Genomic DNA, 24,677 nt, shown 5'->3' with positions numbered 1-24,677 from the left:
CTAGACGGCTAGGGTTTACTTTGAGAGAAAAGAGAGGTTTAGGGTTTTAAATTTTATAGTTGGAGTTCTTATTTACAGTTATATTTAAAAGTTATTAATTTTAGCTAATAGTACATCAATTTTCTTCTTTTCTTTGAGACTACCATATATATCATGCGATTAATAACAAATAGAGAAAATAACAGAAAAGCCAAGAAAAAGCCTTCTATTTTCGGACAATACAATGTTAATTAATTGTTTTTCTTTCTTACCACATTAATTTCACAAATTACCAGCTCCCTTTAATAGTTTTCAGCCAGCACCACCTTCCTCCCTTCATCCCAAGCCTACACGTGTCTAGCAAAACACACATGTATCGTGCTCTGTTAATTTTCAACTTCTTCTCTTCTTTATTGCTCTTTTTACCGTTTTTTCAAACTTATGCTGATTCCTCTCTTTTCTTCTTCCCTCTCGCACACGATCTCTCATGATTTCAATCGTTTATCCTTCTTCATTTACAGTTTTCTTTTTACTTCCTATTTTTTAGCCATTATCAGTGTAGTGTGTAACGTGCATTTAGGTTTTAGGCTCCACATTTGTTATTAACTGCATTTTATCTATAAATAGCAACATGGTTTCTACAAGATCAACTCCTACAAAAGAGAAGAAGGATTTTATTGTTCCTGTAAAAATGAAGCGGAAATTAGTAAAAAAAGCTGAAAAAGATGTTGAAGGAAGTGGTGTTGCTTCTGCCTCTGAGAATGTCAAAGTAAAGGGAAAAAAGGTGGATGAAACTGGTTTGAAAAAAAGGCGTTTGGCTTTTGATGCTGTACCTGATCATCAGAAAGTTCAGAAATCCTTGCATATTGAAGAACCAACTCGTTTGGTTCAGGTAATTTTTTTTATATCTGTATTTTTCATGTATAAGAGATGTATTTTGATATGTAATGTCATGTTCCATTTTAAGATTAGTTTATAAAATAAGTTTATTAATCCTTGTATCATTTATGTATATTATATGTATCTTAGATCTGTGTTTTTTTAGGCTCTAAGATTTGTATTTTTCATTTTAAGTTTACATTAGTAGGCTCTAAGATCTGTGTTTTTGTAAATATTATATATGCATCTTATATGTTTTTTTTCATGTAAAATTATTTTGTATACAAATATTGTATTTTAGATTTACTAATTATGTATTTTTTGTGTATCATTTGTGTATATTTGTAGAACTGGGACTACTTGTTAGATGCGGAAGATCGTTACACTTGTAGAGTGACTATGCCTTTAAATTTCAAATATATTGAGGACATCAAGAAAACTCTTTCTGATACTCAGCTGGAACTTTTCAAGAAGACATTTCTTGGTCATTTTTTAGACTTGTCGCCGTTGTGTAATCAGTCTCAGCTTATACATTCTTTGTTGCTGCGAGAAGTGAAGCATCCAAATAATAGGGAATTGTGGTTTAAAGTTTCTGGACATAAACTGCGGTTTAGTATTGATGAATTTGCTGTGATTACGGGGTTAAATTGTGTTGGTGATTTCAATCCTGTTTCTTATGCTCCATTACAGAGAGTTATCAGGACAAGGACCAAAAGGATGGGAATGTGAAAGCAAAAAGATACAAGATTCGAGCTGGAAAACTGAAACTGTAGTTGTTATTTTGAATGAACAATGTTTTTTTATGCTTTTTGTGTGTTTTATTTTTTAGGTTTGTTTGAACACTGTTTTTTGTTTGAATTAATGAAGTAAACAATGTTTTTTGTTTGAATTAATGAAATAATCTTTTACTTTAATATTCCTTTTTATTCACACTTGCATTTTTTTTTAAGTTGAATGTATCATTTATGTATCTTACAGGTATAATATATGTATCTGAATTTAACATGTTACCAGATATACATATGTAATTGTTTTTGTGATGCTGTATGTATTATTTTGTGTATCATACATGTATCAAACCTGTATAATATATGTATCTGACATTTAATATAATATCAGATATGTATGTTCTACGCAATTAGAAATTGACATACATCACTCTTTAATGTATCAAAATTGTATATAATACTTGGAAGTTTAAACTATAATAAAAAAACACTGAAAGAAATGAATAATCTAGGTATCTTTTGGCTTGTTTCGGCATGTCTTCCTATTATGTCCAGCGTGTCCGCATTTTCCACATTGCCCTTGATTTGGATCGTTTTTCGGATTTCCCCACTTTGACTGGTACCTACCCTTTTTAGGCCTTCCAGTTCGTGTTCTATGTTGGGGTGGTTTGACAATCATGTTCTTGATATGTTCTGGAATAATCCATTCTTCTTCCTTCTCCAATGGATATACAGTTTCAGAATATGTCGCTAACATAGCTGCATTTGTATAGTATCTTGAGCAGTACGCATAAGGTTCAATCTTCTTGTCGGCTAGAAATGCTATGGCATGTTTACAAGGAATTTCATCGATATCAAACTTTTTGCATGTACATGTTCTCTCGACCATGTTGACTGTGTACTTTTTACCATTCTCGAGAACTGTTATGATATCATCTGAAGATGGTTTCACCTAGTATAATAAAAACAATAGCAAGATACCGTTTATATACATATTTGATACATTAAAAAAGACAGAAATTTATGAACTTCACAGAAAAGCAGATATATAATATATACAACATAAAATAGTGATGTACTATCTAATATGAGTTTTACATACCTGTAGTTTCAGTGAATTAATGTAATTTTGCAGAAGTATATCTTCATGGATGGTTGAAAGTGTTGTGACTGTATCGATAGCAATTTTTCTGTGTTTGTATGAGTACTCTTGTTGGAGGTCATGTAGGTGCATAAATAAGGCTGTGATCGGCAGTTCTCTTGCATGTAATATTGCTGCGTTTAATGATTCAGCTAAATTAGATGTCATAGTTTTATACCTGTTTTTGAGAGAATGTACCCTTGACCACCTTTCATATTTGATTTGCTGAAGAAATGGTCTTACTCGAGCATCTAAGCTGTCCAACACTTTCATGTGGTAGTCAAATTCAACCTCAGTGTATGCTCTTGCTGCTGCAAAGAAAGGTTCTTTAAGTTTCTTGGCATTTCTCTTGAAATTTGTCTTGAGGTTATTGAGAAGGTGAAACATGCATACGCCATGAGTAGCTTCAGGATAAATCCTTTTAATAGCTGACTCTATGCTGAGATGTCTATCTGATACAATGCAGATACCTTCTCTTGTTCCAAAGGCCTGTTTTATTTTAGTGAAGAAATAATGCCATGAGTCATCATTTTCTGAATCCACAGCAGAAAATGCTAGAGGAAACAGCTTTCCAGCTGCATCTTGAGCTGTTGCAACAAGAAGTGTGCCACCAAATGTTGCCTTCAAGAATGTAGCATCAACTACAATTATTGGTTTGCAATACTGCCATCCTGTAATTGAAGCTTTTAATGCTGTAAATACATACAAAAATGTGCTGTCATCTCTCAATTGTATGTCTATGCTAGATCCCGGGTTTCTAGTTCCAAGCATATATAAAAAAGTAGGCAGCGATTTGTAAGATTCACAAGGCTTTCCTCTTAACATTTCAAATGCCAATTCTCTTGATCTCCAAGCCATCATATAACTGATCTTGACTCCATGTAAAGTCTGCATATCACTCCTTATATCTACTGGTGTGTATGTTGCTTTGACATTGAGATACTTCATTTTGATGGATGCCGCTATGTGTGATGCTGATGCTTGTTTTTGATTGCTGAATCTGGTCTCTATCGGGCATGTGTGGTTCATGTCTTGTTTACGAATGATGAACTGTTTTGTGTGAACATTAATTGACGCTTTCAGATACCATTGACATGTATCATCGATACATTTTACAAAAATGTTCTTTTGGCATGATTTAACTGTCTTTTGTTGGTAGTGATTATTGATTGCATGAAGTCGTAAGCATGCTTGAAGAGTAGCTTTATCTTTGAAAGTTTTTCCAACTGTCAGATCTATATCTTGTAGTGGATCTGATACTGATTCTTGATTTTGATCATCGTTACAGTCTATTGTATCAATTGCAAGAAGTTTTGTATACTGACCTATTTCGTCGAATGTATCAAACATGTATCTATCGTGTATCGATATGGTATCTTGGTCTCTGTTTGATTCTGAAATAGCTGTTGAAATACTTGCTGCTGCATCTGGAAGAATTGTCTGTATCTGGCTAGTATCACTGATAACTACTATGCAGAGAGGATACATAGTGAAGTCGATTTCCTTTTTCTTGATTTCTAAGTAAAATCTGAAGCTTGAATCATCACTGATTTTGAGTGGTGGATACTGAATCTTTACTTGATATTTTATCTCAATATTCTGTTTTTCCAAATTTACTTGTATTTCTTGTGCTATTATATGTAGAAGATCCAAATATGTAGAATTTTGAGGAATCATGACACCAATAACTTCAAAATCTGCATATTGATTTGCTTCAATCCAATTGCCTTTGTGTTGTATCATCACTGGAATAGATTCCATGATGATACAATATTTGAGATAAAAGATTTGAGGAAGAAGACGATGCTATTTTTGAGGAATTTGTGATGTGTTTTTGATTTGATATCTTTTAAAAAAGGAAAAAATCAAGTGTTATTTGAATCAGCTAGGAAAGAAACCCGTGTTTTAAGAGAATGCAACAACAAATAAGGCGCGGATCCCGTGGTAGATTCTCACTAACAGTAATGAGCTATCTATTACACGTGGCATCATATGATAGGGATGGTGGTGGTGAAAAGTTTTGATTGTTTTTGGTAGTAATGTAAAATAGGAGAGTTAGGTGGTAATTTGTGAAATACTGATTAATTAATGTGGTAAAAATGTGATTTTCTCTAACAAATAATGCAATTGAAAGTTGATTATATATTGTGATAGTTATTAGAGAAAATTTACACAATGGTATCTAAATTTTAATCTCTATGATTAATGAACTTTTATTATCGTCAACGTTACCTAATATGTGAAACAGATATATATGTTGGTATTTGTACTAAGTATAAAAATTGCATAAATAATAAAAAGTATGAAGGATGTCGATCTCATAAAAAACAATTTAAATCCATCTATTAATCATAATTATTAACGAAGGCTAATATTTGAAATAAATAATTAAATTAACTAATGTAATTTGATAAATTATGAATTAACTTTTAAAAAGAAAATATTGATTAAATGAGTGTTAACATCGATCTATCACACCTTGCAGAAAGTAATCAATGAATTAATTTTCCAAAGTTCTAGTTATTAAAATACATCAATTAATGTTTATGTGGCACCTGCCAACTATATACAATTTGATTCAAATTATAAAGTTAATTAATCATTTTCGTTTAATTAAGGAATACCTATAATTAAATTTAAATTCAATTTTTTAAAGCAAGTTTATGTATTTTTAACTAATTATCAAGACGCTTCATGAATAATCAATAATCAATAATATTATTTATCACATTTTATACTATTTATTAATAAATTAACTATAGTTTGTGAATTTTATTATTTTTATATTGATTAAAACTTGATCAATTTTACATTATTTTTTATGTATTGATTGAAAAATAATGGTATGATACCAACGAGCTATAGCTCAAATGGTATAAGCGCTAAGCAGCAAACTGCTAGGTCGTGGGTTCGATTCCTCCCACAAGCGCTCCCCCTCCCCAAATTATCAAAAAAAAAAATAAAAAAAATAATGGTATGATAAACATCTATTTTTCTTTAGGGAGTTTTAGAGAAATACACACAAAACAGCTAAATATTCTCACTAATACTGGTTGACCAAAACATATTAAAATTGACGGTTTGACTGATTTTATTTGTAAAAATATATTTTCACTTTTTGAAATTTACGATTTATCATTGTTAACATCATCTATTAATTTTTTCTTTGATTTTACTCGTTATCATCATCGGAAAACCCGTGCACACCAGCTTCCTCCGACGTGTACTTCTGAATTCGTTCTCCTTCAGCTCCGTCTCCATCACGGCGTCCACTTCAATTGTACTCGAATCAGAAATATTATTAGTATTGTTATAGTTTTGCAACAACGCGGCACTGTTTCCTGTTTCGTTATCGGAGATAAAGATCTGAAGAGGAGACAACGTCGTGGTTTTGGAATTAAGATCTGATGACGTGGAGGAGGATTTGATTGAGAGTGATTTAATGTTGTAGTTGATGATTGAGAACCGCGAGTTGGCGAGAGGGAGCTTCAGGAGCGACTGCGACATTGTGATGCCGGAAAATAATTACATGGAGGTAATACGACAGCGTTTGGAGGAAATAAAATTGAATTGAAGGAAGATAAAAGGGAGTGGGGCGGATAGAGCGAGAAGTGAAGGTTTGAGTGGGTTTATGTTCTTTATGTTTATTGAATTTGGTGTTTATGAAGAAGAAAAAGAATGACGAAAGTTGGTGGATTATTTTCTCTCTTAATGTTTCCAGAATCCACTAAAAAGATGGAAGTTAACCAAAAATTGATATTTTGACACATTATCTTTACTTATTTATATTTTTTTTAATTTCAATAATAGTTACTTTTGATCTCTTCAATATTTAATGCAATATATTAATCTAATAGTTTTATTTGTGTGGTGTGTATTCTTTCTATGAACATAATTGTAGTTGTCATAAAAAAATAAATTACTATAAATTTACTAATAATTTACTAACGGTATACTATTAATTTACCAAACATAAATTTTATTATAAATTTACTAATGGTTACCAACAGATTACTTAAAAAAATAAATTTACTATTGTTTATTTTTAAATTATAAAATTATAAAATATATTATTATTTAGTTTACTATCAGTATTATAAATATGTGCGATTTTTTTTTTCTTTTAGATTGCTAAAAGGCAAGTTTACTTAAAAAAATAAATTACTACCGATTTACTAAAAGATAAGTTAGTTTACTAAAAGATGAGTTGGTTTAATAACGATTTACTAATAGTCTACTATCGGTTAACTTAAAAACCTAATTTAATCTTTTTAACTTAAAAAATATTGTCATCGATTTGCTATCAATTTAATTGCTCATTATATACTTGCAAATCTTTGATAGCACCCACTAATAGTTTACTATCAGTTTACTAATAGGTAGTTAACTATTGGTCTACTATCAATTTACTAACAGTCAACTATCAGTTAACTAATAGGTAGTAAACTATTGGTCTTCTATCAATTTACTATATTTATTTGTCTTTTACGATTGCGACTTTATTGATTATTTTTTCAAAAAGATGGAAATAATATTTTGGTAAAAAGACACAATTTTTACTATCGAATTATTAAAAGAAAAATTTACTATTGATTGTCTATCAGTATTATAAATATATACAAAATTAGTTTGTCCTTTGGTTTACTAAATGAGTAGTTTACTTACGGTCTACTATCAGTTAACTAATAGGTAGTTAACTATTGATACTATCAATTTACTAACGGTATACTAGTAGTTAACTAATAGGTAGTTAACTATTGGTCTACTATCAATTTACTATATTTGTTTGTCCTTTACGATTGTGACTTTGCTGGCTATTTTTCTTAAAATACGGAAATAATATTTTAAAAATTAACTATAAATTTATCAATATTTTAATCACGGTTAACTAACGGTGTACTATCACAAAATTTATATTAATTTCTTAAAAGATGAAAATTAACTATAAATTTATCGACGGTTTACTCACAATCAACTAACGGTGTACTCAAAATAAATTTATTAATTTTTTTTTAAAGTACAGTATGTTTAAAATACACAATTCAAGTTTACCAACAATTTATTAACCATACAATCATAACAGAAATTATTACAAGTTTCCAACGGTTAACCTAGCGTTTACTAACAGTATATTACAAACAAAATTATTGGTGTACCATTAATAAACCATTGGTTAACCAACAAAAAAAATAATTACAAAATTTTATTATAAACCCCTCCGCCTTCACCACCGCAACAGAAACTGTCAAACAAAACCTAAATCGTCTTTTTTAAAATCTAAAATTATTGGTTAACCATTAGTTAACCATTGGTTAACCAACAGCAAACCATATAATAGACAATCACAAGTTTTAAATCCTTCTCTTCATTTTTGCCTTTCTCGCTTCCACATTCGTCTTCTTAACTTCAACATCTTCGTCACTCTCAATATTTTGAGCCATCTTCATGTTCCCATATTGATACAAAAAAAATGCAATATGCTCCCGCTGTTGATCAGCAAAAATATATAAAATTAGTAACCATTTAGTTAACTGTTAGAAACTATTTAGTAAAAAATAATAGATATAATTAAAATAAAGAGATACTTTTCCATGAATGCAATTGAAATGATTCAAAAAAATCAAGTTGCACATGTGAGTAAGATTTAAAAAAAAATACGAGCATAAAGTACAATTAAAATGACAGACATGAGGAAAAAAATATAGAATCTGGTAAACATAAAAACACCATTAGAAAACCTATAGCAAACCATTAAATCTGATAAACAGAAAAAACACCATTAGAAAACATATAGCAAACCATTAATAGTAACAGAGAATAACTTTTATATTTATAGCAAATTTATAGCAAACCATTAAATCTTACATTTATCAATTTTTATATTTATTCCAATTGTTTATGTTCACCTAAAATTGAACTTCTTTTATTGATCATTCTATTTTTCGTTTGTTTAGAAAAAATAACACAGAAGAACAATGTCAGTTTATCTTCATGAATCACTTGAGGTTGAAATCATGCCTGCATTCTTTCAACTACCTGAACATCTTCTATATGCTATCGTATTTCAATTTGCATTCTCTAATTTTTCTAGCTAACTTGTTGCAGAATGAGATGCAAGTTTCAGTAAAGCAGAAAAAGCTTGGAGAACCAATTAGTCAAACACTACTAGGCAAGACAGTGAGTATGAACAAATCTAATCTAACTCATCCACCTCATACGAATAACAAATTAACTAAAATTACATGCAATAGTTTGTTTAATCCATTTCTCCAAATTATGAACTGCCATCTAAACAGTTAAACAAATAACAAGCACACAGATAAAGCACAAAAACTGAATTAGTTGCTAACCTAATAGAAAATCATAAATTTCAATTTAAATTTATAATGCAAGAAGAAAAACACCTAATTAAATCGCTTAAACAATAAATACCTAATTGAATCGCTCAAATAACAGCAGCAAACAGAGTAATAATAATAGTAAGAGAGGTAGAACTGACCGCTAAAAGGAGATCGCTAAAAGCACCGCCATACCCATTTCCTCCGATCAAACCCACAGAAGTCCTCGCCATTTTTTTCTTCAAGAATCAATCAAATCTGAAATAATATCTCAATCCAAGAAAAATCCATAAATCTCGTCGTCTGATACAAAATCTCAGCAATTCAGAGCAGCTGGATCCATGTCTAGAAGAATTCGTGACTCCACCAGCTCTCCTCGTCTTCATTGAAATGTCTGACTCTTTGAATATGTTCTTCGTATGAAGGAACCAGTATGGCGGCAGCGAGATATATTGAATCGTAAAAACATCAAATAAAAAGGTGAAAAAGAAAAGAAAAAAAAGGATATCGTATTTTTGTAGCGAGATATATAAAATCGTATTCATGAGATTATTTATGTGTTTGGCAGTGCCCTGTCTAATTTCCTCTTTTCTTTATATGTGACATATTTTGGGCTTTTCTTTAAACTACGTAAAATTGCAACCTTAGGTTTCTAAGAGTTTACTTTCTCATGGGCTATTAATAATGGTGACCCAACAACAATTACTCTCATATTTGAGGCATTTCATCCTCCGCGATTTTTTTTCTTCGGCCCACTCATAAATAATTGCTTAATTGTGTCATTTCTCTTTCAAATTAATTTGAAATTTTGAAGTTGCAACTTGTAAGAACAATTAGAGCCATGTACTTTCTAGACAGTTTAATTTTCAAATTACTTAGAAAATATCAAATTTATACTTTTTTTTTAAATTGTCTTTTTTAAGCAAGAGTAAATCTATTCTATACTAATTATTAGCGGGAATTAGCTGAAATTAATCAGTACTACAAATCATTTTCAACAAGCAAATCATTGCCTGAAGAAAAGTCGGGGGTTAAAATTTCATGTACCATGAAGGACTTGTCCTTCAAACTTCAATTTTATTTTCTAATTTTATATTTTTATATAACCATTTGAGTTAACAATATTGATCAAGTTGGCAAACATTGCACATATTTCATCTATAATTAAATACTAACTTAAAATACTAACTTATATGGTGCATAAGTTAATTGTTGACATGAAAAATAGTTTTAAAATATTTAAATTTTTATTGCTATATCATCAAAATTAGATCAGAAATATGTTTTTAAAATAAAAATTAGAATATGATGGTCTTAAAAAAATGTGACTTTTTTTAAATAATAAAAATTTTAATGGCCTCTAAAAAATTTGACTTGGACATTTCTCTTTTTTTATATAAATTCATCTAATGTGATTGAAATAAATACGAAACAGTTACATTTAAAAAAAACTGATGACATGATATGGAACTTATATTATGCGTTAACATATGTTGTCTTATCAGTAGATGTACTTAAGAAAAAAAAATTGTTTTGCTAACAAAATGCATTTTTTTTTGTCAAAATTTTTATCATCCGCAAACCGATTTCTTATATCAAAAACTACATTCATAGCGTCTGATTCAACCACCAGACAAACTCTTAATATAAAAGAAATATAATAAAGGACAAAACAAAATTTGTAAAAAAAAGGAAGATAAAATATAATATTAAAAACAATAAAACTATTATAGCATATATACGTCCATTTTTACAGTTGAAAGGTCTTGAACCTAATTCCGATTATTGATTGGTAATAGATTAAATTCAATATGTGCTTTGTTCATTTTTTTTTTTGATGAAAGTGTGCTTTGTTCATAAACGTCCGTCAAACGAAAACAATAAAAAGAGTTGGCAATTTATCATTAATTTTTTTTGATAATTATAGTATTTCATTAAATTAAAGCAGATGTAAAAGAATAGCTACCATTTAGTAACAATAGACCATTAACAACATTCGGAAAAAGAAAAATTTATAGACGTCTAGATATTTTATTTGAGAAAAAAAAGGAAAGGGTAAGAAATACTTCTTCAATCGAATAAAATGATTAATTTTATAAAAAAAATAATTCATCGTTTACAAGCATGGACAGCTGACTCTTTACCAGTTTAGTTCTCTAAATCGTTCCTTAGTATTTTTACTTTTAGAATTTACTACAATTAATTTTTTTTTAAACTTTTTCTTAGAATAGTTATATGACTTTCAAAACTTTAATCAAATTAGAAAGAAAAATAAAATAGTCAAACATAATATTACTTGGTCAAATAAATTTCATTCCTTCAAAAGTTTGGCTCCGACCACCGGCTTATATGAATTTACAAAAAGAAAAGAAAATCATGCAACACAAAAGTTACACCACAACAAATATATACACACACATAACATAAATATAATATAATATAATCACCAATTAATAATTAATTCAAGCCCATGAAGCTTCACTTATTATTGGTGCAATCAAGAACAGAGCTTCAAGCTCCGGTGGCTGAAAATATCCGTCTTTCGGCGGCGTCCTTTGCCTTATATAAACCATTTTCTTCTTCGGCGCAGGTGGACACGCCTCTGGTGTCGCCGGAATCCGACACTCGCGGCGGCTTGGAGTTCTGCACCCAATTTCTTCTGCTTCGCGAGTTAGAACTTCCATTTTTAATTTGCTAAACAAGATTTTTAAAAAGAAGAAAATGTTGAGTATGAAATGAAAATGTTGAGTATTAATATTATTATTAGTGTGTATATATATAGTAAGATGGTAATTAACATAACATGTAAAATATTGGCGCCAGCTTGCTAGGGAAGCTGTTTGCATTTTTGATTTATCCAATTGTGTGGTGGAAGCCACTTAGCTCTATGCTTGCTTGCCTTAAAAAGATTTAAAAAAATTAATTTAATAATTTAGCTTAATTTTAAACTTGACATTAGAAAAAAATATTTGGAAGTGGCCCTATTTTTGTAGGAAGGCTATAAAATGTGGATAAACTATTACCAATTTATGATTAATCACTTTCATATATATGAATTAGACAATTAGACAATTTGAAGTTTCTGATTAGGGAGTTTTATGAAAAAAATATAATGAGGTAACTATTTTGAGATTTGACATATTATATTATTTAAATCTTCATATTTAAAAATTACACAAAAACAACCCTCAATTTTAAAGCATTCTTCTGTTATATTTTTCGTCGGTCAATCGTTAGTTAAGAAAAATAATATACTATATTGAAAAAGGATCATTTTCACCCCCGAACTTGCGTCAAAGTATCAAAAAGTCCAAAACTGAAAAAAGGGATCACTTATACCCTAAACTTGTGTAAAACGGGTCAAAAAAACCCCTCCTCACTCTCACTCAAGAGAGTGTAATACACTCTCCGGTTTTCTATAGTGGTTTTGTTGCCCAAGGTAGTTTTTGATAGAAAAAAGCTTAAAATGGTCCTAATTTTTTTAAACATTATAAATTAAGACCTAATAATTAAAAAACTACAATTTAACTATTATTCTAAAATCTAAAATAACAAATTAACCCTCTAATTTTTAATATATAACAAATTAATCTCTCAAATTTTAAAATCTGAATTAGCTAATTAACCCTCAAAATTTAAATATCAACAAATTAACCCTAATTTTTTTAATATACACAAAAAAATTAATTCTTTTTAGTTTTTTTTAAAAAATGCAGACCCGCGGGTCTGTTCTTCCAGACCCGCGGGTCACAGATCCTCGCAAGAGGAGCCTCTGCTCCTCCATCTGAGGAGTAGAGGCTCCTCTCTGCTCCTCGATTTTCCGAGGAGCAGAGGCTCCTCATCGGAAAAAATGAGGAGCTGCTGCTCCTCTGAAAAACGAGGAGCAGCAGCTCCAAAAAAAAATTTGGGTAATTTTTTTTATTTATTTAATTAGTGTTAAATTGTAATTAATTAGTGATTAAGTATGATTAGTTAGTGTTGATTATGATTAATTATAGATTGATTTAAATCTCACTCTCCAATTAGAGCGCCACGTCAGCAAATGGGCTTTTTTGATCCGGTTTATACAAGTTCAGGGTATAAGTGATCCAGTTTTTCAGCGTTGGACTTCTTTGAATCTTTGACGCAAGATGAGGGGTGAAAGTGATCCTTTGTTCATATTATATTTCTCTTAAAGTTTAATATATTATACTAATCGGCCTTTTCATTTTACAATATTACACATTTTACTACCATTTATATTTTTTAATATATTTAATTTTTAAATTTGATAAAATAAAAAATATATAAATAATAGAATTTTTTCTTAATTAGTATGTCTTGTTGTTTTATTTTTAATGTAATAATTTTTTTTCTATTATTTATATATTTTTTATTTTAATAAAATTATTAAATTTCAATGGGCATATAGTTAGACCTGTTCATGGGTCGTACTCGAACTGGGCCCATCGGGCTTTTTTATTTTTTATACAAGCTCAAGCCCCGCTGGGACTTTCTATTTCCTAACCAAACCCGGCCTTAAGCCTATATTTTTTGAGGCTCGGCCAGGATTTATATGTAAATTTTATAATGATGAAAATCTTAAACCCCCCTAAAATAGCGGACTGTTTTTGGGCTCAGGTCGGGCTTGGTCCGATAAAACATTGCCCAAGCCGGCTTGGACTAGTACCCAAATCCATGAACATGTCTATATATAGTACATTATTTTTCTTAACTAGCGGTTAACTAACGCAAAAATATAATGTAAGGGTGTTTTAGTAATATTTTAAAACTTAAAGGTGTTAGTATAACTTTTAAACATTAGGATCCAACTAGTATAATATATTAAACCTGAGGGGTTAAAAGTAATTATCTCATAGAAAAACTCATTCAAGTTGAATATTTTAAAGTAATAGTTGTCCCATGTCATTTTTACAAAAAGACAATGAGCATTTACGATAGAAATTTTTTAATTATAGTTTATTTTTTTACCACATAACTAACGCCTTATTTGGTTGTTATACGGATGACTTACACAATCATTGTGATGTATTATTATCCATATTATGAAGGTAATTAATTCAATCTCTTCATTTGTCTATTTCGGAAAATTATACAACACAACTATTGCGTCATGTCATTCATACAATAAATCAACAGCGCGTCAGCTATTTAAAAAATTAAATTATAAAAAAATAAATAATAATTAAAAAAAATCAATCACAAATGTTCATTAGCTGGTTGTAAAAATGACGCAACAGTTGTATAAGAGAAATACTTATCTACTTCAAATAATTATACAACACAACAGTTTTTTTTTAACGGAAATGAACTCATTTCATTGATTACTATTAACCGACTCCTCGAGTCTCTACAACACAACAGTTACATCATATTATTCGTGCAACAAACAACAATGCGTGAGCCATATGAAATGTTTAATAACAAAAAAATAAATAATAATTAAATTTTTTTTATCATAAATATTTATTTATTTGTTGTAAAAATAACATGGCAATATTTGGATAAACACTCGTCTACTTCAGTTCCTACACTAGAATTTAGATCATAACCATTTAACGGTCCGACCGAACCGGTCCAAAAGCTCTGCTAGTTGACGGTAATGGTCTCTCACTTTCCTCAGAAACTTTCACCTGCAAAAACCCTTCACAACTATTTTTTGTTGTGCATTTTTCATTACTAAAAGTTTCACATTCAAAATTTAAAGCCCAAATGCCATTCATATCGCAAATTAAACGACAGACTGATTACAGTCGTTTCCCTTCCTCAACACCAATCGTAGTCGACAATGGCGCTTCCTATTTTCGCATCGGGTAATATCCCTAATTTTCTCCAATTCAATTAGGGTTTCGTGTTTCATCATCTAATTTTGATTAAATTTTTTCGTGCTTTACTTGAATTCAATTAGATGGGCTGGTGAGACTGAGCCTCGTGTTATTTTTCGCAACATTATTCAACGACCAAGGCATAAAACTACTGGTAAAATTTTCTTGAATTTTAGCTTGGTTTTTGAGAAAAGAGTGGAAATTTGGGTGGATAATGTAAATGTTGAATTTGGTTTGCTGGTGATTGTGTTTTTAGGTGAGACTGTGACTGTTGTTGGTGATCATAATCCTGCATTGTTCAAATACTTTGATTGCACTCGCTCTGGGCCGCGTTCTGCGTTTGATAGTAATGTTGTTTATCAGTTTGAGATTATGGAATCTGTAAGTCATTCGATTTTTATGTGTGTAAAGTTGTTTTAATCAAATTGCGGACTACTCATTTGTTAGCCTATTAATTACTTGGGATTAGCTGATATTTCCATTTTGTAGATTCTCGACTTTGGATTTGATCGGCTGGGAGCAAATGGATCAGAGGTAAAATGAGAATGTTGTTTAAATTGAGCTATGAATCCTGTTTGGCTTTTACTAAAGAATAGTTATATAGTTTGTGGGTAATTTTGGAATCTTGAATAAAACCATTGTTACTGCATATTTCTGTAGTTTAAGTCAGGTGATCCTATAATTGATACATCATAGTATTAACAGTTAACTACCTAATCTTATTGAAAGGGCAAGCTACATTCTACAAGTCATTTTTCGCGTTGCAGGCATAATGAACTAATGATGACATTTATCTGAGGATTGGATTAAATTTTAATCTAAATCATCGTTACAGTTTATCGGATTGTTCTAAACATTTTGATCATTCTTTAGGTTGAATTTTAATATGTGAGTTAGGTATTACCTCTAGTTAATTTTGGCAATTTTGTGTCACAATGTTTGGAGCATGGTCTGATGTAGGTACCATTAGAAGTGAGTTTTTCTAAATGTACAATTGGTGTTATTGGTAATGCACGCATGACAAAATGACAGTTCCGGATAATTTTAATTATTTACTGTCCAAGCTGCATGACTCTCATATTGCATACCAGCATTTTCTGCTTAGGGTTGAGATTAGTCGATAGGCTCACAACAAGTATAAGACTGTTACTTTTGTTGATTTTATGGCAGAACAGATTAATCATCCTATCCTGATCACAGAATGTGTATGCAACCCAATTCAGTCACGTAGCAAAATGGCAGAGCTTCTTTTTGAAACTTATGGAGTTCCATCAGTAGGTATAACTCTTTGCAATTTTAAGGGAATTTTTTCTGTCCTCTAAAGGGGCAAGGTTTTTTATTTTTTTTGTATCTACTCTATGACTGGCTTGCCTAATTAATCTGTATTTTATTCTGTTTCACAGCGTTTGGTGTTGATGCTGCTTTCAGCTATAAGTACAATCAACAACATGGGGTTTGTGATAAAGACGGGCTTGCTATTTGCCCAGGATTTACAACCACTCATGTTATTCCAGTAGGCTTTCATAACCTTTGAATTTACTTATTTTAAATATTTTTATTTTCAGAATTTGGTGATCGTTTCTTCCTTATGTAATATGCAAGGTTGAAATTACAAACAAATTATTCAGTAGTTTATCAGCAAGGTTGTGCGTAGACATATCTTAAGCTGCATTTGGCTTGAGGGTTTGGAATCTTTTCTTAGATGCAGTTGAATAAAATTTGTAAACTAGGATGAAGAATAAAGCTTCTATCAGTGTTTTTTAAGTGTAAGACGAGTAGATAATATAGATTCCTCTTAGGCGAGGCAGATACAGCTGGGTACTACCTAGTTCAGTTCTTGGGCCAAAGCGTAAAGTGCATGGACTATTGAGGCATCTATCTCAGCTGTTTCACTTGCAGGCATTGTAGCTTTATGCTATTCTTTAGTGTGTGCTGCACATTATTGGCTTGGTAGATACTGTATACACGTCTGAACTATCTTACAGTTTTCCGTTACCTCAGAAGTATTATTTCTTGAGATACTTGATGAAAACACTTTGCTGCTTATAATAATGCAACTCACAAATCATATTCATATGGAAATCAATCTTTGTTTTTATCAGTGATGAATAAGATTAAAATATGGTCCCAAATTCACATTTTCTTCAATTGATTTCATCATGCTTTTCGGTTCCCAGTTTATTGATGGAGAGCCTGCCTATAACGGATGCAGCCGAACTAACATTGGTGGATTTCATGTCACTGATTATTTAAAGCAACTGCTTTCTTTGAAATATCCTCATCACATGTGAGTATAATAACTTCAGCTAGCGTCTACTCCAATATAGGTTTATCTTTTTTGCAACTTTATATTTAGGTTTTGTTTCTTATATGCTCCATCAGGGCCAGATTTACATGGGAAAAGATTGAGGACCTAAAAATGGAGCATTGCTATATTGCTCCTGATTATGCTTCAGAAGCTCGATTATTTCAGGTAACTAGCTTGGCATTCTTTCTCTGCTTGTGATCTTTTCAAATTTATGTGTACTGACAGTTGCAATTATGTGATAGAAAGGGACTAAACAAGCTGAAGATAAAACCAGATGTTGGCAGCTTCCGTGGGTTCCGCCGCCAGTTGAGGAACCTCCATCAGAAGAAGAGGTGGCTAGAAAGGCAGCCTTAAGGGAGAGACAGGGTCAACGGTTGCGAGAAATGGCTTTGATGAAGAAGTCATCTAAGATAAATGAACTAGAAAATCAGTTGCGTGATATGAAGTTTCTTTTGGAGCAGCTTGAACAAGTTGACGAAGATCAAATTACATCCTTCTTGAGAGATACTGAATATGCCTCCAAGCAGGATATAGAATCCTTATTAGTGAAAAAAACAGAGTTATTACGTAAAGCAAAAGGAGAGCCAAAGGTTGAGCAAGCTGAACTTGAAGATAAAAGCGATTCATCAACAAACGAAAAATATCCCCTTCTTGAAATTCCAGACGATGAGTTGACCCCAGAGCAGGTATGTATGCTCCTTACAGAATATTATGTTCATGTGAATGAAAGATCAAAAGAGTCCAAAGTCGGTATTGAATTAAAAAAAAAATTCTTAACTTGTCAATTTTGGGTCAGTTACACCGTCGGCATCGATCTTGATGGTCAAAGATGGTAACTGATCCAAAATTGACAAGTTAGAGTTTTTTTTTCTAAACCACGAACTTGAGCTTTTTTTATCTTTTCTCTCAAGTTTGGGGTCGAAATTAACTTCTATTGATTACCGTAGCATCATTAATATTCTCAATGTGCATTTTTTAAGTGCTTATTGTAGCTTCTCATTTTATATTGCCATTGTTCTTCTTTATGATAGCTGAAAGAAAAGAAGAAACAGGTGTTCCTTAAATCCACAGCCCAAGGCCGGCTGCAAGCTAAACAGAAACGCCGTGAAGAAGAATTAGAACGAGAAAGAAAGAATAAAGCGGATGAAGAAAAACGCTTGTACGTTCAAAACTAATAAAATTCAGCAAAAAATTTATACATGATCTTCCCTGATCTTTTCTATTTTCGTATCTGAACAAGCTCATACAAATGAACCATGAGCAAATTTGTTAATGAACTTAATACCTGATCATATTTTGCGCATCATAATTTTTTTAAGTGAGCCTGTTATCATGTCAGTCAGTTCATTAGTTCCATAAATAAATACTGATGAGGTTTTGTTGTTTCTTTTATCACTTGATTTCCCTGTGATGGTGCTTTCTTTGTTCATGAATATGAAATTCTGCAAAGCCGCAAAGGATGTATTTGTGAAGCCTATGAATTTGCTAACTTCTCGATTTTCATATTTCCTACTTGATTGTGTTATGCAGAGAGAATCCAGAACTTTATTTGGAGGAAACACGTGCTAAACATAAGGAGCTTTGTGAGAAAGTTGAGCAGCGAAAACGACATAAAACAAATGGGAATCACTCAAATGGAAATAATATGTCTGGTGGTGTTGGTCGTGGTGAGAGATCGAATCCTGCCCAGAGGGAAAAGATGCGTCTCTTAACAACAGCAGCCTTTGATCGAGGTAAGGGGGAGGATACATTTGGCTCCAGAGACGAGGATTGGCAACTTTATCAACTAATCAGTAAAGATAATAATGATGACGATGAGGGGGCGGAGGATGATGAAGTAGAGCTTGCTCGTATTTCTTCTCGGCTTCAGGTTAGTTTGTCTATTTCTCGTGTTAGTTTCGAGTTCTGTTAATTTAAATTCTCGCTCTAAATTGGTAATGGGTATTGATTCGTGCTGTCGCAGGAAATAGACCCGACATTTATTTCTAAGCCAGATGTAGGACCGTCGCAACCAGCTTCTGAACTGCCAAAACTCCGTCCATTGACGAAAGATGATTTCCAAGTTATGCTTGGCGTCGAAAGATTCCGATGTCCGGAAATTCTTTTTCTTCCGAACCTAGTTGGTATCGATCAGGCAGGGCTAGATGAAATGGCTGGTGTCTCGATAAAGAGGTTGCCGTCCAAGGACGAAGATTTGGAGGCTAGATTAACAAATTCAATCCTTTTGACCGGTGGAAGCAGCCTCTACCCTGGTATATCTGAGCGCTTGGAGTCAGGAATCCGTATGATTCGGCCAAATGGGGCACCTATAAAGGTGGTCAGAGCATTGGATCCGGTTCTTGATGCTTGGCGTGGGGCTTCTACTTACGCCGCTGCGTTGCAATTCCCACAGCAAACTTTTAGTAGAGCGGATTATTACGAAAAGGGTGAAGATTGGCTTCGGAGATACCAATTTAATTACACGCTATAATTTAATTTCAGTGATTTATATAGAGATGGAAATGGGTAGCAGTAGGTTGATAGGTACAAATAGGAAAAAACCATGAGACTTTGAAACTTTGATTATTTACCATTACTTCATCATTATCAGACATTTTTGGCCCTGGAGACCAATTATAAATTTGAATGTAAATGTCACCACCATTTCAAACATTATGGGTGGTTCTTTAAGAATTATTAAGAATTTGATCTGCACAGAAAATTCTCTAAATTTAAAGCTTCAAAATCAGTTAGATTAACTTCATTAATTACTTTTTTGTTCCTTTTAATTAATTATACTTTCTTTAGCATATATATGACATTCTATTAAATTTGGATATACATAATTTAACTTTTTTTGGAACTTAACATTTATATGTGGTCTGCATCGAAGATAACAAAAATGTTTAATTATCAAAAAAAAAAATGTTAAATGAGGGTTTAATTGTTTCTTTTTATAAAATCAAGGTCCAAATGGAAAAAAAAAATATTAAGGTCCAAATTCAAAACAGAATCTAAAAGGACTGTCCATATTGTACATTTACCCAAAATTAATTGAAAAGAGAACAAACAACGGCTATTTTGGTAAGAAAGACCAGCTCTCTCACACTCAGCTTTTTTGTTTTTTTCTTGCTTTCTATGTAATTTGACCGTTAGAAATGCTACCCAAAAAAGAACCAAACTTCTCCTCTTTCCCAAATTACTACAATCAATCCAACCTAGCTCCTCATAATTCGACCGTTGGAGATCTTCTTCTACACACCAAACAATTATTCAAAAAGCCTCTCTCTCTCCCTCTCTATCTCAAGAGGCCATTGAATAATCCATTTTATTCAGTAGCTAAAATATTCAGTTTTTGCTGAAAAATTTCAGTACCCATCAATTCAATTCATCTCAAAGAGCTAAAAAGATTCAATCATTACTCCCAAATAGCTAAAATTTCAGTTTTTATTGAAAAAAATCAGTACCCATCAATTCAATTTATCTCAAAGAGCTAAAACAATTCAGTTTTTGTTGAAATAATTCAGTACCCATCAATCAAATTTGTCTCAAAGAGATAAAAAGATTCAATCTTTACTTCCAAATGAGCTAAAAAAATCAGTTTTATATTGAAAAATTTCAGTACCCATCAATTCAATTTATCTCAAAGAGCTAAAAGATTCAATCTTTAATCTCAATGAGCTAAAAATAACTCAATTTTTGCTTGAAATTTTTCAGTTTTTGTTGAAAAAAAAATCAGTAACCTTCAATTCAATTCATCTCAAAGAGCTAACAAAAACTCAAAATTTACACAAAAAAATGGAGTCAACACCACCAAGAAGAAAAAGTGGGATAAATCTCCCAACAGGGATGAACCAAACATCACTAAGATTAGAAACATTCCAATCACCAAGCTCCAATCTTTTCAAATCCACCATAGCATCATCACCAAGGGACATTTCAAATCTCTCATCATCACCACAGTCAAAATCATCAACTTGTAGTGACAGATTCATACCATGCAGATCATCTTCAAGACTACATACTTTTGGATTGCTTGAAAAAAAGGGGTCTCCTGTTAAAGAAGGGGGCAATGAAGCTTATTGTAGGCTGTTGAAATCTGAGCTTTTTGGGTCTGATTTTGTTTGTTCTTCTTCTCCTGCAGGTGGTGGTGATTTGAGTAGTCCTAGCAAGAACATGCTGAGGTTTAAGACTGATAATTCTGCTCCTAATTCTCCTTATTCTCCTTCCATTTTGAGGCAAGATAGTGGGGTTTCTAGTGATGTTTCTACTCCTCCTAAGCCTCCTAGAAAAGTTCCTAAGACTCCCCATAAGGTAACTAAACTAAGCATTTTATCTTTATAATAATCCGTAGGGGTGTAATTTGAGTTGAGTAGAAACAGTGCCAAGTTTGAGCTTGATTTGACTCTAAAATTTAAAGCTCGGAATTGGACTTGAACTTGATCGAATTTCGTTTTAGTAGTTCGAGATCAAAGTCGTTAGAATATGTGAGATTCGAGCTCCGGCTTAATTTGAATTTGATTCAAATTCAATTTAGTAGCTCGAGCTCGAACTAGGTAGAATAAAGACTCGAGTTCCACTTGCTCAGTATTAATCAAGTCGGTTTTTGAATATGCTTAAGTCAATTTGAGTAGCTCAAGAGTTGGCTCGACTCGGTTATACTCCTAATAACCAGCTATGTTGCGCAGAAACTTCTTCAGTCTTAAGTTTCGGAAACAAGCTTATAATACTCCGAAACCCTACATTTGTAATTTATTTTTGTAGAAAAGTTTGTTTTTTGGCAATTTTCAGTTTTGGTATTTCCATTCGAGTATTTTTGTTTTTGTGCTGCATAGATTACCGGAATTGTCTCTAGATGGAGAATATTTGAGTTTTGGTTAATTATGGAAAATGTGCAGGTTTTGGATGCACCATCACTTCAAGATGATTTCTACTTGAATCTTGTGGACTGGTCTTCTCAAAATGTTCTTGCCGTTGGTTTAGGCACTTGTGTTTACTTATGGACTGCTTCAAATAGCAAAGTAAGTTTCTTGTTATTGAATTTTCTAAGCACAAATTAATTATCAAATTTCTAGAAGAAAAGAGTACTAATTAGTGTTTGATTGCTCTTTAGGTGACAAAATTGTGTGACTTGGGACCTAATGACAGTGTGTGCTCTGTACAATGGACCAAAGAAGGTTCATACATATCGATTGGAACCGGTCTTGGTCAAGTTCAGGTAGTTCAATTTGTTTGTTCATGGCATTTTTACATTTTCATGCTTATGTAAGTAGGGATATATTGAAGATGGTGATTGTTATAGGTTTGGGATGGAACTCAGTGCAAGAGGGTGCGAACCATGGGCGGGCATCAAACAAGAACCGGAGTCTTGGCATGGAATTCTCGCATACTATCATCGGGAAGTAGGGATCGAAACATACTTCAGCATGATCTTCGCGTATCGAGTGATTTTATTAGCAAGCTTGTTGGTCATAAATCTGAGGTAAAATTAGCTTTTTAGTTCAGTTTAGCTAAAGCACTGGCTTGAATTTAAATACTCGGTAATGATGCTTTAGCTTTGCATTTAATATTGCAGGTTTGTGGATTAAAATGGTCTCATGATGATAGAGAACTTGCATCTGGTGGAAATGATAATCAGGTAATCTCTATTATTCCACTTTTTTGTGATGCATATGTATGTGGCACAGAAGTTTTTTGAGTCCTATGTATCAACATTTCGTTTTCATTTCCAGAAGTGCTCCTAAAACCCTATATTTATACAGCGCAGAAACGGAAAATAAGCCAAATGACACTTAATTTATAATAATAGGTCTGCCAAAAACTTAGGCTCAGAAATTTTATGCTGTTTCGGCGTTGCTGGTTTAGGGCTTTCATTTTTGTACTTCATAGATGCTAATGAACTCATTGCCACTTCTGATGGCTAATGATCTTTCATGCAGTTGCTCGATTGTAATTACTTGTTATTTGGTGTTTGAGGAAGTTATTAAGTAATCACTTAATTGTTTAAAACTGTTCAGCTACTGGTGTGGAACCAGCATTCTCAGCAACCAGTTCTGAAACTGACTGAGCACACAGCTGCAGTCAAGGCCATTGCTTGGTCACCCCACCAGAGTGGTCTTCTTGCATCAGGAGGTGGAACTGCGGATCGCTGCATTCGTTTTTGGAACACCACCAATGGTCATCAACTAAACCATGTTGACACCGGCAGCCAGGTTTGTACTTCTCGACTTGGTTTTATATTGCACGGAGACGGAAAGTTGGAAATGCTAAAACATAAAACGACAAAACTACAATTTTTTATTAGAATCGATTGAAATTTTAGAAGAGTTTCTGGAAACAAAAAAGATAAAACATGGGACTTGACCAACTTTCGTGCAATATATTCTATATCGTTTTCATGTTCATTGTTTTGCCTACTAATACCATATGCAATCAAACTTCAGGTATGCAATCTGACATGGAGTAAGAATGTGAATGAATTAGTGAGTACTCATGGTTACTCTCAGAATCAAATTATGGTGTGGAAATATCCGTCATTGTCGAAGGTCGCAACTCTAACCGGTCATAGTTATCGAGTACTCTATCTTGCCATGTCGCCTGATGGTCAGGTAACAGAATTGTTTCCTTCATAGCACAGTAGCTTAACTTTCCAAATGATGGTCTATATTACGCTAAACGAGATCTTTTTAAATATAAAGTTTCGGATGTTTAAAAGCGTTTTCAGAAATGGAAACGATATCAAAACATAACACTCGACAAAGTTTCCATGCAACGCAAACTTCTCATATATCTAATTCTTGATTTTTCATCCATAGACGATAGTGACTGGAGCAGGGGATGAGACACTACGGTTTTGGAATATATTCCCATCCATGAAAGCACCGGTACCTGTTAAAGATACAGGTCTATGGTCGTTGGGCCGCACCCATATCCGGTGACCGACATCTTGTAAATCAACTCGAGCTATATATACTGTAAATGGAGATACTATACTCGCTTTCAGATGCTGCCACTATAGAGGGAAACTCTGCATTTTTTTGTTTATTGTGTGCCAGTTTTGCAAGTTTATGCTTTATAGTCAGGATTTTGTGTAAAGTAGGGTTGAATTTTTATCTTTGACTGTATCATATGTAGGTTTAGATCATATTTGAGAGCAAAAATGATTCAATAAAGGGAAAGGAATCTAACATAAATATTAAATTTTCTAAGATTTTTTATTTTGCGTATGGTGCTTGTTTATCACAATCAAGGAAAATCCACAACTGTTAGCATGATTTTCCCATATAAAATGATTGAGCCAGCTTGCAAACTATTCGAAGTACTTCAACCATTGACACCGAATCGAGCTCGAGATAATTACAGAGTCAAGTTCGTTTACCATTTACAATATTTACAATGTTCGAGTCTATTGGGTTTTTTGAGCTTTAGATTTTAGAGTCGAGTTGATCTCGAGTTTGGAAATAAAATGACTCAATTCAATTACACACCTAAATTGCACGG

The 24,677-nt window shown here is 32.2% G+C and overlaps 4 protein-coding genes across 5 annotated transcripts; 3 read left to right on the top strand and 1 right to left on the bottom strand.

Moving 5' to 3' along the window:
- The first annotated feature begins 610 nt into the window (after positions 1 to 610).
- LOC126662070 (uncharacterized) lies at positions 611 to 1,587 on the top strand. The gene is made up of 2 exons (XM_050355957.1): positions 611 to 871; positions 1,207 to 1,587. The coding sequence occupies exons 1-2, from the start codon at positions 611 to 613 to the stop codon at positions 1,585 to 1,587; spliced, it is 642 nt and encodes a 213-aa protein (XP_050211914.1).
- A 507-nt stretch (positions 1,588 to 2,094) lies between these two features.
- On the bottom strand, positions 2,095 to 4,488 carry LOC126662069 (uncharacterized). Its single transcript, XM_050355956.1, has 2 exons — positions 2,689 to 4,488; positions 2,095 to 2,538 (listed from the first exon to the last, which is right to left on the bottom strand). Exons 1-2 carry the CDS (start codon positions 4,486 to 4,488, stop codon positions 2,095 to 2,097), a joined length of 2,244 nt encoding a protein of 747 aa, XP_050211913.1.
- Positions 4,489 to 14,607: 10,119 nt separating this feature from the next.
- On the top strand, positions 14,608 to 19,908 carry LOC126660978 (actin-related protein 5). Of its 2 annotated transcripts, XM_050354710.2 has the most exons (12): positions 14,608 to 14,878; positions 14,974 to 15,044; positions 15,147 to 15,271; positions 15,380 to 15,424; positions 16,066 to 16,168; positions 16,294 to 16,403; positions 17,068 to 17,177; positions 17,273 to 17,363; positions 17,441 to 17,884; positions 18,230 to 18,357; positions 18,729 to 19,068; positions 19,162 to 19,908. In XM_050354710.2, exons 1-12 carry the CDS (start codon positions 14,778 to 14,780, stop codon positions 19,666 to 19,668), a joined length of 2,175 nt encoding a protein of 724 aa, XP_050210667.1. In that variant the 5' UTR covers positions 14,608 to 14,777; the 3' UTR covers positions 19,669 to 19,908. The 2 variants fall into 2 exon arrangements, with proteins under 2 accessions (XP_050210667.1, XP_050210668.1); XM_050354711.2 differs by lacking the exons at positions 14,608 to 14,878; positions 14,974 to 15,044 and having other exon boundaries at positions 15,197 to 15,271; positions 16,061 to 16,168.
- Positions 19,909 to 20,304: 396 nt separating this feature from the next.
- LOC126661053 (protein FIZZY-RELATED 3) lies at positions 20,305 to 24,394 on the top strand. Its single transcript, XM_050354808.2, has 8 exons — positions 20,305 to 21,491; positions 22,076 to 22,198; positions 22,291 to 22,395; positions 22,480 to 22,659; positions 22,753 to 22,815; positions 23,195 to 23,389; positions 23,621 to 23,785; positions 23,993 to 24,394. Exons 1-8 carry the CDS (start codon positions 20,976 to 20,978, stop codon positions 24,113 to 24,115), a joined length of 1,470 nt encoding a protein of 489 aa, XP_050210765.1. The 5' UTR covers positions 20,305 to 20,975; the 3' UTR covers positions 24,116 to 24,394.
- The last annotated feature ends 283 nt before the right edge of the window (positions 24,395 to 24,677 follow it).

Source organism: Mercurialis annua, linkage group LG8 (assembly GCF_937616625.2).
Source record: "Mercurialis annua linkage group LG8, ddMerAnnu1.2, whole genome shotgun sequence".
NCBI classification, from domain to species: Eukaryota; Viridiplantae; Streptophyta; class Magnoliopsida; order Malpighiales; family Euphorbiaceae; genus Mercurialis; species Mercurialis annua.
This window is presented reverse-complemented; position numbering and strand designations above follow the sequence as displayed.